Here is a 16,466-nt window from a genome sequence, read left to right on the forward strand (position 1 = left end):
AGTAAAAGCATTCATATAAACATAAAAAAAGAATTGACAAGCTTGAAATGATACCATATGAGGACACAGGATGTGTACTTGGTTTCCTACTAATAGACATCTTGCCCCTCCCCCCTCAACCTCAGCTGAATTGAACAACACATTGAGCGAAAAGAAGGTGTTTAAAATTTTAACAGAAACAGCACGCACGAAAAAGGCATAGCTAATATTCTTGTTATCCACAGAAAATCAAAAGTCCTAATTTGAAGAGAATACATTAATACTGATTTTGGAGGACAGATGTTGGAATCAGCATTTGAAAGAGTGGGTCTATCTGCTTCCTTTTTAAACCAAGGGCAATAATGAAAAATATTTTTTGTTAATAGACACACTCACTTTACTTTCAACTTCATACATCGAGACAGAGGCTGGGCAATAGCAGTACCTTTACTACATACATCCAGAACTGAATTAGCTGGTCTTTTGGACACCCTTGGGAGCACTGAGAAGCTTGAAAATGCAAAATGAGGGCTATGGATCTAAGGCTTGGTTACATACAGGTCTCCCTTTCTGAACAGCATTCTCCAAGTAAAGGTAGTTCTTACAATGGGATGTGGTCCACAAGGTCTTTGAACCTACTGAAAGATTTGTGTGTTGGGTACATTTTTCGACAAGAGCATCCATAGCTCTCAGTAGATTTTTTGAAAACGCGTGTGATTTGGAGGGGTTAAGGACCACTGGTGCAAGGGAATGTCAAGCAGAGTGCCTTGTGCATTGTATGTGCTCAATAAATGTGAGTATATCTAACAGTTGAGGTTCTGTGCTTCCCAGTCAGAAACAGCTAAGTTGGCTGTAGGATCGAATCTAAGAATTTAATTCCTTTAAACTTGAATTCTTCACTGTTAAATTAAAAAAGAATAGTAACACCTAACAGAATATAGTAAGGATTAAATGAGGTAAAACATAGAACGCCGGACCTCTAGTGAGCACTCAGTCAATACAGCTATTGTTTTGCTTATCGTCAATTAAATTGTATTTCAGACACAATTATCAGATACTTGGTCAGGACCAATTCTCATTATAACTGTTTTTGGTTTTCAGAATAAAATATATTTAAAAACTTAAAAGATTATTCGAATGATTTTGGAATGGAATAGAGACAAATACAAAGGAACAAATAAAAGCAGGAATTTACCTATTTTGTTCAGGATGAGAGAGGAAATCGATCAGACCTAAGTAGAAACAGGCCTTCATTTGAAATTCTCCCAATCTCTTCCTCCTTCCCACTTCCTTCCCTCTTCTTATCTCCATCCTTAACTACATGGACACTCCTGCAAGTATGTGTGCATGCGCACACATGTGCACACACCACACACACACACGCTCCCCTAAACAAATGTTCAGGAATCTCTGCTGAGAGTTAGTGGCAGTCGTTCAGAACCCATCTTTAAAATAGAGTTCTGAATTCAGCCTCTAACTCCCCTAATTTAATTTCTGAATAGGGCGTCATGAAAGGATAAATAACAAAGGTGTCAAATTTGATACCACTTGTTCTTTTTTTTCAAATTCTCTGAATGACTTTCCCCCCCCCCAGTTCCATTGTGGCCAAGAATAATTTTTAAAGATTTTTTTTCTTAACCAATTAAAATTAATACCTTTTCGTGCTGCTGGAGATGCCATTTATGGACCTGCGCGCTTGCCCAGTTGCTCAAATGGTGTTCCAAGCTCGTTTCCTTTGAAAATCTTGCATAATGCTTGTGAGACAAAACTATATAAAATAAAAAAGTCTGTTTTTAAAAAACAAATTTTCTTTTAATTTTAAAGTAATCCCTATACCCAACGTGGGGCTCAAACTCACAACCCCAAGATTAAGAGTCACAAGCTCCATTGACTAAACTAACCAGGTGCCCCCTCACCCCCAAAGTCTTTTTCAATCTTGAGAAGGAAAGAAAGCTACAGCAGACTGGAGCATCTAGATTTTTAAATGTATGCTTACTTCTCTTTAAAAACAAAATTGGAGATAAAGTATGGTAAAATTATAGTTGGGCTTAAAATGTTGGGGTGTAGAAAGGATGTTGGGGTCCACCTATTCCAAATCCCTATTTTTCCAAAAAGAATATTAAAAGCCAGAGGTATGTGAGCCTTGGTCCAAATCACACTACTGTTTTCCCCTCTCCCATCTGTGGATGATGTAAGGCTAGGATATGATAAGCTCACAGTGTTGTTCTATAATTATTAGTATTATTGTTTCAAGTAGACTCCATATCCAGGGTGGAGCCCAACATGAGGCTTAAACTCATGACCCTGAGATCAAGACTTGAGCTGAGATCAAGATTTAGATGATTAACCTGAGCCATCCAGGCGTCCATATAGTTATTTTTATTAATATACATTAGCAACTCCATTTTTAGCCCACTCCCTGGCCCCTCCATCACTCTCTTGGGACCCCATCTTTTGCACCATTTATTTTCTGAGGGCCTTTGCACTCACCTGGTTGATAACATATTGCTGTCAAGCCAATGATTGGCACAGATCAGCATTTCCAAAAGGGCTTGTTCTATGGGTTGTTGTATTCTCTGAGGGAAAATGTTGATGCTTGAATGAATTTGGAAAATACTGCACTGAATAAATGTATATGGTTATTTCCTGCAAGACTTCTCAGAGCCTTTAATATGCTAATGTATATCATATGTCTCTAGGAGTGGGGTGAAGTACATAAATCATGTTTTTAGAGCTTACCTGATGGTGGAGCTTTCTATCTCTCCCCAACCCCAGGATGTGAGAATGAGTGGGATTTAGGATATCCTTCCAGAGATTTTTGCATTTTAATAAGGGTTCTTTAAGAAGAATTATGTTGAGCTTCCTTATTTCTCTTAGGGTGTACAATCTTTAAGGGCAGGAAAAAATATCATTTATCTCTGAGTCACTAACATTTAGTCCAGCGCCATGCACTGTTCCTGGCACACAGGATGAATAGCACAAGATCCATCTACACTTGTTAAAGGAATAAACAAAAAAGACTTCAAGACCCATCAGACTTACTTTCTGGAGGTAGAATTTGAGCCATCGATGGTAACTGTATTAATCTTCTGTTATTCTTTGTTTGTTTTTTTTTTTATTAAATCTATAGTTCCAGGGCAAGACTTTTTTAAAAAAATTGATAAAGAGAACTATAAAGAAAACATATTGTATTATCACATTTTTTCTCTCCCTTGCTTGCAAACAAAAAGAAATTAAAAATTAAAAAAAAATCCAATGCTTACTAGCTTTTGTGAGGTGGAATCAGGGCAATAGGTAGAGAAAAGCAGAGCTGGAGAGACAAAAATGGGAAAATTAGATGGAAGAGGGTTGTGATTTAGAAGAGAACTATGGAAATAGAATGCGAGAGGTTGTAGAAGTAGGTGAGAACCAGAGATGTCTGGTGGCTGGGAGAATTTTTGGTTGGGAGTTGAGAGTGGCAGAGGGAGGAAGATCTGGGGTAAGGAAGGTAAGCAGCTGCCTTTGGATGGATAATGAGGGCTGCATAGATGGGAAGAAGGACTTTTAAGATTTTCTGTGTAACACATACCCATACCAACAACCACACATCCTACTTTGGAAGTTTCATGAAGGACCAACTAAAACCTGGAAATGCTTTCAGATATATTCCTATTTCTCTCTTGGAATTCCCAGCATAAACTGGGCAATGGTGGGGCAGCTAATAATATTCAGATTCTACTACCAGAGGACAGAGATGCAAGAGCAAAATAGGACCCCAGCAAATTTTCCATTTCTCATGAGAATGGGGGCATGTTCATTTTGTGAAACAAATGTATGCAATTCTCATTATCCATTCCTACCTTATACCTCCCCAGTGCCATACAAGAACAGAAAGATGTGGTTGCCTTTCTTCACGCTTATTTTTAGTTGATTTTTCAATATATGTACAAAATCAGGAAAGGTTATGGAAAGCTATTTTTCAGTGTATGTACACCTATATACCATAAAAATAGATACATGTGAAGAGGAAAGTGCTACTAATTCTTGTGATTTCATAATCTGAATAATCTTAGGTCAATAAATAATTTTGGTGCCCTCGACTGAGCTTCTTATGACATCACTGTACCTGATCCAAAAATGGCCACCATGTCTGCCCAGGCAAGTATGAGTTCCCAAACACTAAGATGGTAGAAAACTTTCCTTTGTACTGGCAAAATGGTATCAAGGGGCATCTGCCTCGGCCTGGGTTGAGCATACTGGAAGCTGCCTTGGTGATCTGCTACCTAAAACTTTCACCCACGTCAGAAAAGACACCTGGCTTTAGTCCTTATTGCTCCAAGTTAACTTGCTTAGTGGAGTGTTAGAACAGCTTGATGAGCTCAGTAGGAAGGAGGGAAATTAGCTGGGAAGGACATGACACCAAGTTTAATTTACCGAGACCTAACCTTTGTTGAGCAACTATTATGTACCAAGAGATGGGAATGCAAATACCAAGAAGATGAATGCCCTACCTACAGGGAGAAAAAAGAAAGAAGGGTAAAGTGAGTTGGAGGAGAGGAATTGAGGTGGGATGGAAGAAGGGAAAGAGAAAGAGAGAAGATAGGGAGGAAGGTAAGGCAGAGAAGAACGCCAGTGGTTAAGAAAGACAAATAGAAGAGAAGGAATGGTCGGAAATCATCCAAGAAAGGTCAACACAAGAGGACACTGGGCTTGGGGTCTTTCATTCTATATCCTCTCAAGAGGTTAAATGGCGAAATGTTGCCCGGTTTCCATGTTCTGTGTGAATTAAGAGCAGCAGAAAATTGTGCTTTTAGAGTCGTAAGGCAGATGTAGAAGGTTTACACACCGAGTCAGTAGCCTACCTAAAAGATTATTGCAGGTTTTGCTTTTGGAAAACTTTTCGGGAAGCGGGAGGAAACCCCCCCAAATTATATTCACAGTAAACCTGTAATAAAAAAGGCAGTGAGAGTTTCCTTTCTTTTTCATGCAATTTATAAGTGCCTTTTCTTTTCTGGGAAAGAAGAGTTTCCATAGTACAAGTCAAAGCAATTCATCATATTCAGTAAAGTCATAGTGGCTCTTAGTACTCATTAGGATGTTTCCTTGAGTAAAGGAAGGGTGGAAATGGTGGAGCAGGTAAAATGGTCCGTTGTTTATATTTGGTACATTGTACTATTTAGTTAAATTTTTTTTTATTTGAGAAAAAATGTTTGGCATCCCTTCAATACGTGGTTGAGACTGGAGTATATCCACATGTTTGCTGAAATAAAGAACTGGCTATGCCACATCTGTTTTGGAGAACAATTAGTTTCGGCCCCCAGATCTCTTGGTCAGGTGTTATTTGAAGGTCAGTATCTCTACCGATAAAATACTGTAACTGATAGCTTACAGTTGGTCACTACCTGAGACAGATGGCACTGGAGGCGCTTGGGAATGCCATCAATCATGCTATTATAAGCACTCAAGACTCTCTGGGGTGAGAGTAAATTGGTGGACCAAGGTCTGTTGTCCCATCTCTTCCCAGGGTGTTACCATATCTGGAGACCAAAAGAATTGTGTCTTTTTGCCTGGCTGTGCTCACCACTAAAGCCTTCAGTGGTAATAGCAATCACGCTGGTGGGATTCGTTGCTGGGGGAGTTCTGTGTGCTGGGAGCTGGAGGGAGGCCACCAATTCATTTCACATATATTATTTCTCCAGGAAACACAGCATAATTGAGGACAATTTTCCACCATGAATTGCATCATTAGCTAACACAGGGAAAGTGAAATGCTGTTAACTTTTCTTTTCCTTCTGCAAAGCTGATGAGCTGAAGAAAACAGAAATAAAAAGTTTAATGTGATTTTTTTCTAAGGATATATGTTGAAAATCAGAATCAAAACACTTTTACACGATAATAGAAATCCCACATTTTAATACATTGCCATGCACATAAGGAATCAAGTAATGCTGAATACAAAATAGTCAGATATACAAAATGATAAAGCAGATTTTCAAGCCCGATAGAGATCATGCTCACAGATACAAGGGGGCAAAAATCTGTACAGTTTCATTTCTATCAATTTAAAAAGAATCATGCCCCCCAACTCTTTTTTTGACGACAACCCAACACAGAAAGAAACATTATAAGAAAATATAAAGGAGACCCAGAGGGAATTGCCAAGTTGAGAGCTGCTTAAGATATGGAAATCGTTGGTTCAAGATTGTGGTGCACAATAATTCTTATGTTTAGAGAAAAAAGTTTCTAAACATTGTATGCCCTGGGAACCCAGGGAACCAAAGTGAACATCCAACAGAAAAGGCACTCTGATTTTACCATGTAACTTGCTTGGGTCCTCCTAAGTCTAGTCCTGGGAGTTTTTCTAGGGTGCATAGAGAAAAAAAACCACAGATGTGGGCAATGGATAAGGAAAATACTTATTTAATTAACCACTCTTAGGGGACTAAGAGAGTTCAGACTGCTGGTTTAACTACTCACTTAAGGAAGCTATAAAACTTTCTACCCTCGATGTAGGCTTTTGTATTATGAAACGTGCTTTTATAGCCGTGTTTGTTAGTGTTTGTAAAACCGTGAACCAATTTTTTTCATGAGATTTTCCCCTCTTATACCCTACTGAGAGCACTGGTCTTCCATTCAGTTCACATTGTGTGATTTTTCTTCCTTTCTTGCCTAGAACAAATACTAAAATACAGTAGCTCATCAATGAAGTTCAATGTGCCTCTCTGCTTCCTGTGACCCTCTATTTGTCAACTTCACACTTTCACTGGTCTTCTCCAACTCAGAGATTGGCGATTTTTGAGTGCACTAAGCCAAACCTGAGGCTCTCTCCCTCAGCTAGGTCAACTCTAAGTCTTTTGGAGGCAGAGAAGTGGAGATAGATGGGCACCTAAGCCATAGGCTCTGCAGACTGGTCCCCATACATTAGATAAAGCTTGTGTGTATATATGCAAAATGCTGATTGTTACTTTCTTTTCACCCTTTCTTTTCTTTTCTAATCCCAGGATGGGCTCTCAGTAGTACCAGCTACAAGGAGAAAGGATAAAGAGAAAGGGCTCACAAGTAAATAAAGCCCAGGTCCCTGTGATAATTGCACATATATTAGTGGTATGGAACACCTCCCCTTAGCTCCTTTTATTTAGCCTGCAAACATTCCTGCCTGCTAAGGTGACAGATGAGCAGAAGCCTAGAGAGACTGGCAATTTCTGTTGAATCCAAGTATTCTTGAATTCAAAACCTCTTCTTCCCCTTTCTCAGAGCAGTGCCAGATCCACAAAGTCCTAAGAATAACTCAACTACATAAGCCACAACAGATCAATATTTTCTTTTCTCAAGTACTTTTTACTGCTAATAAGTAATTTTGTTACAATATTGATCTTCTCTAAAGTTTTGGGGGCAGCTACTTAATTTAGTGGCTAATGATATTAAATAGTTGGATTAATTGGAGCTACAGTAGTATGGCTTAATGGCACAAGAGTTTCAGTGCAATTAGTTTCAAACATTTGTGCTGGCTTGGCTTTTCAACAGACTAGCTGCTTCTGTGCCAATCATGACTGAAACTTTTGCAGTGCAAAGTCAAGAGCCTAACATTATTCAGCTCAGCAGTGTGAACTTCACTAGCCAAGCCTTGGTCTCCTCAAACATGGCCTTGAAGGGATAGCATTTTTCTTTTGGTGGAGAAAAGATAATGGTGGACATGCCATTCAGACCTCCCAGAGCACCTTCAAATTGTCTATGTGTGAGTTTAAGCAAGTGGAACCCCAACGACCCCCAGGGTGGCCAACACTCACTGAAGAGGCTAATGCTTCTCTTTCTAGTGACTGGAGATGAGAGTTGCATTACAATGGAAAAGACAGTTTCCAGTGTTCAAACACCAGTATGTGGCCCCCAGCCTCTCCCCAGCCCCTCCAATCTGACCCAATTCTCTTTAGGTTTACCTCCTACAAACAGGGGCCTGTTGATGTGAAAAAGAACCTGGTCACATGCTTCAAAACTTCTGCAGTTGATGTGTGGGAAAACATTCTCAGTCCTTCTCCTGTATGGGAAATAGGTATGGGGACTGTTTGAAGCTACCACAGAATAAGCAGGCAGCTCCCAATGCAAAGCACTAAATGCAGTTGATGGTGGTCAATAAAAAATACTGGAGATATATATATATATATATATATATATATATATATATATATATATAAAATTCTAATTGATTTAGGGGTCATATAATCAAAGACCATGGCAGTGCTCAACCCAAATCATATTCTTGAAATTATGCATGAATAGGGAGACTATCCAGAGCTTCAAAAGGTGTCTTCATGGTCCTTGCGCTATCTTGAGAGGGGGTGGAATGGGGGTGAGGCTGGGCAGGCCAACTTCCTCTGCGGATGGGAGAAGCCCACCATCAGTTTGTGGAACAGAGCAACCACCAGACATTCGCATTTAATGGCAAGCAAGTATTTCTTCAAAGTTATGTCACAAAAGCAGTTCCCCCACTGCAGGACAAATAATGACCTAATAAGAATCTCTCTTGTTTTAGATTTTTTTTTTTTTTTTTTTTTTTTACAGAGTTAAGCTCTTGAAAATGTTTTTATAGAATTTGGAGAGAATGGTATTTAAATACAATCACACATAACAGATCTGTGAGCTCTTGCATATCAACCCAGTTTAGAATTTTACATTTGATAGCTATGTGTGTGCCCTAACAGGGCAAAGCCAAGTGGAGAGCAGCCCGTTTACTTCCTTTGATCCAAACAACTGAAATTTAAAAGGTTTTAAGCAATGCAGAAAGCAACCAGCAGAGGCTTCAGTGTCTTCAGTGTTTTGGGTGTTAGCCTCTCCAGCTGGATTAATGTCACAGTCTCTGTGTCATTCATATCAGTAGGGCTGTTTCTATCACTCTGCACTTGAGGCAGAAAGGCCTGGTTTTAAGAGCCTTTCTAAGGCTTCTGGAAATGTTGGAGGTTTGGAACAACAACAGCAACAAAACAAGCCATTAAAGAAATGAAACCCCTGAACCATTGGCTCCAAAATATGAAAAGAATAATGTATAATCAGAAAGACTGTATCTACAACACTTATTATGTCAACCGAGTCAACTTGCAATTCAGTGCAAGTCATAGGGTTACTTTGAAATGTTATTAGGTGTATGTTGTTGGTTCCTTTTAGTGCTTGACGTAATTGGAGAAGGGAGGCTCTGAAGTAAGAATGCTTGGGGCTCTTCAAGATTGTAAAATAGCCCTACATGGTGCATAAATCTCCAATCTTGCAAAGCCTTTAACACGCATTTTCTGCTGTTCTGTGGAAGTCATTTGTCAGTCTTTGTGCTGTCGGGCAGAAGGTCTAAAACTGATCCCATTCTCACTGCCACTTCCCCTTTGCATTTATCCTATAGGTGAATTTCATCTTTAAATTTCTAGATCTCAGGAATGATGCTCTGCACTCCTCCCACCCCCTACTTCCAGAATTTTCCCTGCAGGGCCAAAATGATGGCCAGAAGAGAACCAGTGTGATACATCCCTCTAGCACCTTCCCGTATAAGAATCTCCAGGGAAGGATCTATTTTATTCTGTTTATTAAGGTGGGGAAGAACCTCTCTGTGCACATGGCCAACTTTTTCTCAAGCTGCCCACAGGTGATTAGCTTTCAAAAGAATGTCCCTGTCTCCCCACAAGAGTAAGTCACCAGAGCAAAATAATGGAAATGTGGTTCTGTTTGACCTGGAAACTATGCAGTGGTGCCAAGGAATCAAGCATATTGATAAAGGAGAATTCATGAGGCAGTTTTCTGGCTACAGGATTAGGTGAGATCTTAAGAAACAAAGGAGCAGGACCTCCTTGTCTTTGAAGTAGAGTCCCCAGCTGTGCCCTGTGCAGAAGCATCTCCTGGTCTGTCCTCCCTCATAATCTCATGGGTTCTGTTTTGATTAGCAGCTTTGACCAGTCACTCCCTAGAGATGTGAATCCACATCTGTTTGGGCAGCGAACCCTCACCAACGTCAATCATAAGAATGAACTAGGGGTGGTGGAAGGGGAGGGGGGGTAGGGGTGAATGGGTGACGGACACTGAGGGGGGCACTTGACGGGATGAGCACTGGGTGTTATTCTGTATGATGGCAAATTGAACACCAATAAAAAATAAATTTATTATTTAAAAAAAAAGAAAACCACAAAAGGACAAATCAATGTATTAAATAAAAATAAAATGGTAAAAAAAAAGAAGGAATTATTAGTCAGTATTGGGGGAAAAAGGAGACGGTTAAGTTTTTCTGTTTGAGTTCTTTATAGAATACTCAAAATCTACCCAAAGAATTGTATTAAAAGAAGAGATTAAAAAAAAAAAAAAAAGCAAAAGAGTGGGGTGGAAAGGGTTGTGGGAGAGGTGAATAAAAACAGCCTTTAAGGCATAAAAGAATTTATGTCATTTTCAAAGATTAGATTTTTAAAAAGAGTCTATGGCAATCTTAAGTCTAGTTGTCAAGTAACAAAATTACTCTAAAGAATGTAGAGGAAAACATCACAAAGAATGGAGCAGCTAATGGCACAGGGAAGAGGAGGTTTAGGTAAAGCTAAAGTACTAAGGGGGTCGTGAAAACTTTTCTTCCCAGAGACTTTTATTGTTCCTATCCAAAATCAATCATGTGGCATTCGCAGACAAAGGAAGCCTTTGCACGTAACACTGGGGTAAATCCATTAGAGGTTTCTATCCTTCTTTTATATTTGTGAGTACGGTTGATAGTCCTTCTCCCCTTGAGTGTTAAAAATGGAAGAATCTCCTCAGAACGGAGGACCGTTAACATCTGTCTCTGCAACTGAGAAGTGACTTGGGAGAGGACTCGGGGTTGCTTCCCCCGTTCTGGAGGTAGAAGTCAAATGTGCAGTTACACAGCTCACGGAGCCTGAGCAGGGGGCTGAAGGGCCGCCATTACCCATAAGAAAGTTTATAGGATCTCTATCCCCTAGGTATGTCTTAAACTACTGAAGTGATTCGCTTTTTCACCCTAGCAGAACCACGGATGATGCTCTGCATTTTAAATTCGGTTCGGAAGCTGGAACAAGCTAATCCCCTTGGCACCCCAGAGAGTCTGATAATTATTCATTTCTCGTCATTCCCAAGAGTGTCTTTCCCCACACAAGTGTGGGTGTCAGCCTTTCAATAAAAAGTGTAGCAGAGGTTTAAGTAACAGGAAAAGTTAAGCATCAACAGTTTATAGCCCTTAGACATCAAAATATTTATCCTTTACCTCCTGGTTCTCCTGCTGCCTACTGAAACAAAACTCCCCACAGCCATTCCTGAACTTCTGGGAAGAAAAAGTTCCTACACACATCTCAGGAAGAAGGTAGAGCACAGCAGGAAGTAATGGCGGGAAATGGTGGATGAACATGGAACGAAGAATTGTGGAGGCTGCGAAGGAACTCGTGTCTCCATTTTGCTGGTTAGCAAGGGAATGCTCAGATTTTTTATGCCACCACGTTTCCAAAACTATCCCCCCACCCAAGTGATTTCATAATGAGGTCCACAGTTTGGAAAACAGTCATAGCTCATAGGCAAATAACGTGGTGTTCTGGGAATTAAGGCATTTATAGAGACGCCATCTTCAACTGGGTTCTTTCATCATCTTCAATTTTGCCTTTTCCCATCTCCACCCTTACCTGTCACCTTTTCATAATCTGTCAGCACACTTGTAGCTACATTAAAAAAAAAAAAAAAAAAAAAAAGAGGCTAGGAAACTCGACTTATTTAATTGTTCAGAACATATTTTACGAAGGCCAAAGAAAGGATGAACCACTATCATTTAATGACTGACTGTGCCATAAAGCGTATCCAGTTTTCCAAGGTTGTTAGCCACAGTCTCAGAATGACCCTGAATTAATAAACCAATTAATTCCCAGCTACAGTATCTTAGCACCTGACAGTCATTCTTCTGGATTCAGGAGGCCCTATTCTGGGTCCCCTGGACTATACTGAGAACTGCAGCTTCAGAAAATCTGGCATAATGACCAATGTTGGTGCCTGTGTAAAGGATGGGAATACAGATGACCAAGGTGAACATCCAGGAAAGCAACCGAAAGCTGCTTTAGGAAGCTCTAACCAGCTAAGTCTGGGCCTGGGAAAGGTCTGATGTATACAAGGATGCAAATATGTGGCCTCATGCTGCCTACTACCACTTCCTCCACTGTCTACTTCCACAGGCAAGGGAACAGCCTGCTGCCTTGTGCATTTTGTGAGGTTACTCTGGAAGTGGGGAAAGCTGTCTGAATTGTGTTTCCATTGTGGAAAAGCCAAGATGGGGGCAGTGTCTAGGGGGAGGAGATACTGTTCCAGAAGGGCATGGGGAGTCTGCCTCGTACTCTGTTGTTACCCCAACACAATGCTTGGCACGTAGTAGGTGCTTCACAAATCCTTGCTAAATAAAAGAAAGAATGAAAGAAGAAGGAAGCCCTGCTGTTGGAATTGAAACTCAGGGGGTGGGCAGTAGTGTTTGGAATGTTATCTCCAGGGGTATGGACAGCCAGGGTTTGGCCGCCTCATTCTGGATTTGTAAAGAATTAGGGTCTGTGAGAGCCTGATGGTCCTGGTGCTGACCTGTCATAAGGCCAGATCTTGATGGTGACTGAAAACTCTTCTGAGCTCCCTCTCCAAAGCCCCTTCCTCTGGCAATAACAGCTTGACAGGTTTGTGGTGAGTCATCCTATGAGGTGACTCACCCGAATCACATTCGGTTCTCTTTCCCTTCCCCTGTCAGCTTTCCTGATCTCAGGTGGGGGTATTTTCCAATGTGTTGTGCATTTCCTGAGACACCCCCCCCCCCCGCCCCGCCAAGGGAGAGCAGATCATGAGTGCTTGTATGGAGACCCCCTCCTAAAATGCCAAATTTCCTTGTACTGGCAGGGCCCCAGGGTTGTTATGCATATTTAAAGGAAAGTCTCTGGTACCTGTCAGTCCCAGATTGGGATTGTGAGTACACAGAATATATTTGCTGAATTTTTGATTCAGCCAAGTTTATATTTTCAAGGGGGAAAACAAAGCTAAAGTATTATGTAGGGTCAGTCAATATGGACATCTCTCTAATGCCCAAAGACAAGCAATAACTGGGTTGATCAGTTTCCTAGGACTGTGCTTTGTTGTAAGATGTAGTAAAAAAAATAATTAATTGTGGAGAGAATCCCAGAAAGGATTAAAAGGGACTAGTCGGTTCTCTATGGAGGTAGGAACCTAGTATGAATTGGGCCCTTCCCCTTCCTTAGGCACGCAAGGGGACACCTGTTGTCTCCCATCTTCAGAGAGCTGTGATTTAAACTTGACCTAGAAAGTCTCCTAAAGTCGTAAAGCCAGACCAACACAGGAAAACTCCATTCTTTTCTCCTTACCCTCAATCCACCATGGTCTTTGACTAAAAAGCCATCTCTTTTCTCCATTGAAAACACTCTTCTATAGAAGGAGAGAGCATGTACACCGGCCACATAGAAGCCTCCTGGGTTCATCTGTATGTGGATGTGCTAAGTTGTGCCTCGGTTCCCAGCTTAGGAACAAAGAGCTAAGATACTTCAACCACCAGCCCCCTTCTACTTCCCTCTGGCACTGCAAGAAATCCAGTTGGTGGAGTAAAGTGTCAACAGGTTAAGTCTAACAGTATTGTGGCCATGTTTACACCAATCTACCACAAATGACCGGGGATATGCTAGGTGTGGAGTTTGTCTTGGACAGTCTGAGCCAGAACAAGGACGAGATTTATAAAAGAAAAAAAAAAGAGAATACTCGCTTTTCCCACATGTACTGAACGTGCTGATTCGTTTTGGTGTAGTGTTCTCAGGTAAAGTGCTTAAGAGTTGGACAGAACACCTTTAAGACACCATAACTAACGTAATCAAGACATGTTTACATTCCTACCAGGGCAGAATATTGTGAACACTTCCACTGAGATTGCAGAACTGCTGTGATTTTTTTTTCTAACACATCATGCCATCTGCACACATAATAAAATAATCCAGTAGTTGCCATGCTAAAATAGGACTTCTAGTGAAGGGCACAGACAGCTCCCTGAAGGGAGCTTGAGTTATGCACAGTGATGAAAACTGGAAGCAATTTTCCAGCTAGTGGTCTGCCAATGACCACTTGGAACCAGTTGGCACTGTATATTATGCACCTCATTTTAAAATCCACAGCAAACTAAGATTTCTCCAAAGCCCATAATCTTGACTGAATGGGTCAGTTAATCTGGTTAATCTGTCAATGCTCCATGGATATCTTCAGGCAGTGCCATGAGTTAGTCTCTCCGTGAGGAACAGGCCACGTTCATATCAGCTGGCAGGACAGCAGCTTGGAAGGCTAACCACGTTTACGGAGAACCCTCGGTGGAGGCTGTAAGACGAAAAGGGAAAAATGCAGTGAGTCATTTCTTCATGTTCCCAGATGCTGGTATGTAGCAATTATCCTACTCAAACAAATCCTACATCCTTAGGTCAAAGAGAAATCTCTAACAGAGATAATAGTTACTCAACTCCAGGACAAATTTATGGTGGTTTGTATTCTTGGAATGTCCTGCCACCATTTGGCAGAGCGTGGAAGACATCCATCTCAGGGACTGGTGAAGTTGCCTGGAAGGCAAGGCAAAATCAGGCCTCTGGAACTAGCATTCATCCCTCACTGGTCTGTGATTTGCTACATTGTGGAATTTCATGTCTTTACCTGATCTGGAACAAGATCAGATTGGGAGTGGTATGAAGGCGTGTGTGTGTGTGTGTGTGTGTGTGTGGTGGTGGTGGTGGTGGTGGGAGTGGAGATAATGATGGTTTTATTCATTAGAGAGCTTTCCTGGGATAAAAAGCAGAAGGAAATGTTGAAAGCAGTATGGCTGGAGCTCCTGAATTTGCTAGGTGAAAAGTGAGACTGGCTGAGCAGGAGGTCAAGGACAGAGAAAGTCATCAAAGTCTGATCAGAGATTGAACTACCTGCATTGAAACCTTGCTTTTGACTTTGGGAATGTTGGCATAGATATGTCTTCCTGGGTTTTGTAACTATTTATTTTATATTTTTCTTATCATTTTATCTGAGTCCTCCCTATAGTTCCTCATTTATTAGTTAATATGGGAGTGCCACTGAATGTTTTGTTATAAAAATATCAACATTAGCTTTATTTAATACACAAAACTATTGGGCAATGAAAGAGAAAGATACCAAGAGTTCTTGATGTTAAAAAGAAAAAAAAAAATCCTACCTAGGTTTTAAAACTGGCTTTTCAAAATATGAGAGAATGAAAAATTTATTAAGCAAATGTTTGATTAAAACTTGCTATTTTTGGGATCCCTGAGTGGCGCAGCGGTTTAGCGCCTGCCTTTGGCCCAGGGCGCGATCCTGGAGACCCAGGATCGAATCCCATGTCGGGCTCCCGGTGCATGGAGCCTGCTTCTCCCTCCTCCTGTGTCTCTGCCTCTCTCTCTCTCTCTCTCTCTCTCTCTCTGACTATCATAAATAAATAAAAAAAATTAATAAAAAAAACTTGCTATTTTTGACAATGTAAAAACAAAAGTAAGGTACTATATAAGTGTACTAAATACAAAATAATACACACTACTGATATGGTTGTAATGAAAGTAGGATACTAATATATTGCTGATGGCATTGTAAAGTGGAAAAATAATGTCAGTTTATTTAAAAACTATTAAAAATTCACATTCTTTGACTCATTGTTCCCATTCAAGGAGTGTATCCTAAGGAAATAATCTAAAATATGAGAGAAACTGTACACACAGATATATAACCTAGAGGTTATTTATAATAGTGGGAAGATTGGAAAATAAGTCTCCCATTGTTCAAAGTGTAGGTTAAATAAATGACGGCGCATTAACAAGATGGATGCTCATGTGGCTATCAAAGTAGTAATTATGATGATTATGCAGCTACGTGTTAAAGGTATGGTATACTACAATATGCATAGAAAAGAACTCTAAGTAAAATGAGGAAGATTGCTAGGATTTTATTATTGTTTCTTTAAATATTTTGCAAAACAACAAAAATCAGGTTCACAAGAATGCAGATTGACTAATGAGCACTAACTAAAGCATCCATACTAATAGTAATACTACCTCAAAGATAACTACTTTGCAGTTTCATTAAGAGATAACACTCCAGTAATATTGAAGGGGCGAATAGAAACCAACATGAATACAAATCTATCCAGGTCAACCTGCAATGGACGAGTGCAGCCTAGAAAAACCACATGGATTTCTGGGAACCAGACACAGTATAGCATCCTTTTGGGATTTTTGCTAAAATCAGCCCTAGAATAGAGAACCCAGAAATGGAAGCTCAACTCTATAGTCAATTAATCTTTGACAAGGTAGGAAAGAATATTCGATGGAAAAGTCTCTTCAACAAATGGTGTTGGAAAAATTGGACAGTGACATTCAGAAGAATGAAACTGGACCATTTTCTTACACCACACACAAGAATAAGCTCAAAATGGATGAAAGACCTAAATGTGAGACAGGAATCCATCAAAATCGTAGAGGAGAACACAG

General features: G+C 40.3%; 1 protein-coding gene across 2 annotated transcripts in view; it reads right to left on the bottom strand.

Annotated features, from left to right (window-relative positions):
• Positions 1–5,854: 5,854 nt before the first annotated feature.
• Positions 5,855–16,466, bottom strand: part of SAMD12 (sterile alpha motif domain containing 12) — a 377,648-nt gene continuing 367,036 nt past the window's right edge. For both annotated transcript variants that reach the window (XR_005368575.1, XM_038555387.1), the window contains one exon: positions 5,855–14,307. Coding sequence is in view for 1 of the 2 variants with exons in the window: in XM_038555387.1 (XP_038411315.1) it covers positions 14,285–14,307 (23 nt within the window). In the remaining variant the exon portion in view is untranslated. The remainder of the gene's footprint in view (positions 14,308–16,466) is intronic.

This window comes from Canis lupus, chromosome 13 (genome assembly GCF_011100685.1).
Source record: "Canis lupus familiaris isolate Mischka breed German Shepherd chromosome 13, alternate assembly UU_Cfam_GSD_1.0, whole genome shotgun sequence".
Lineage (NCBI taxonomy): Eukaryota > Metazoa > Chordata > Mammalia > Carnivora > Canidae > Canis > Canis lupus.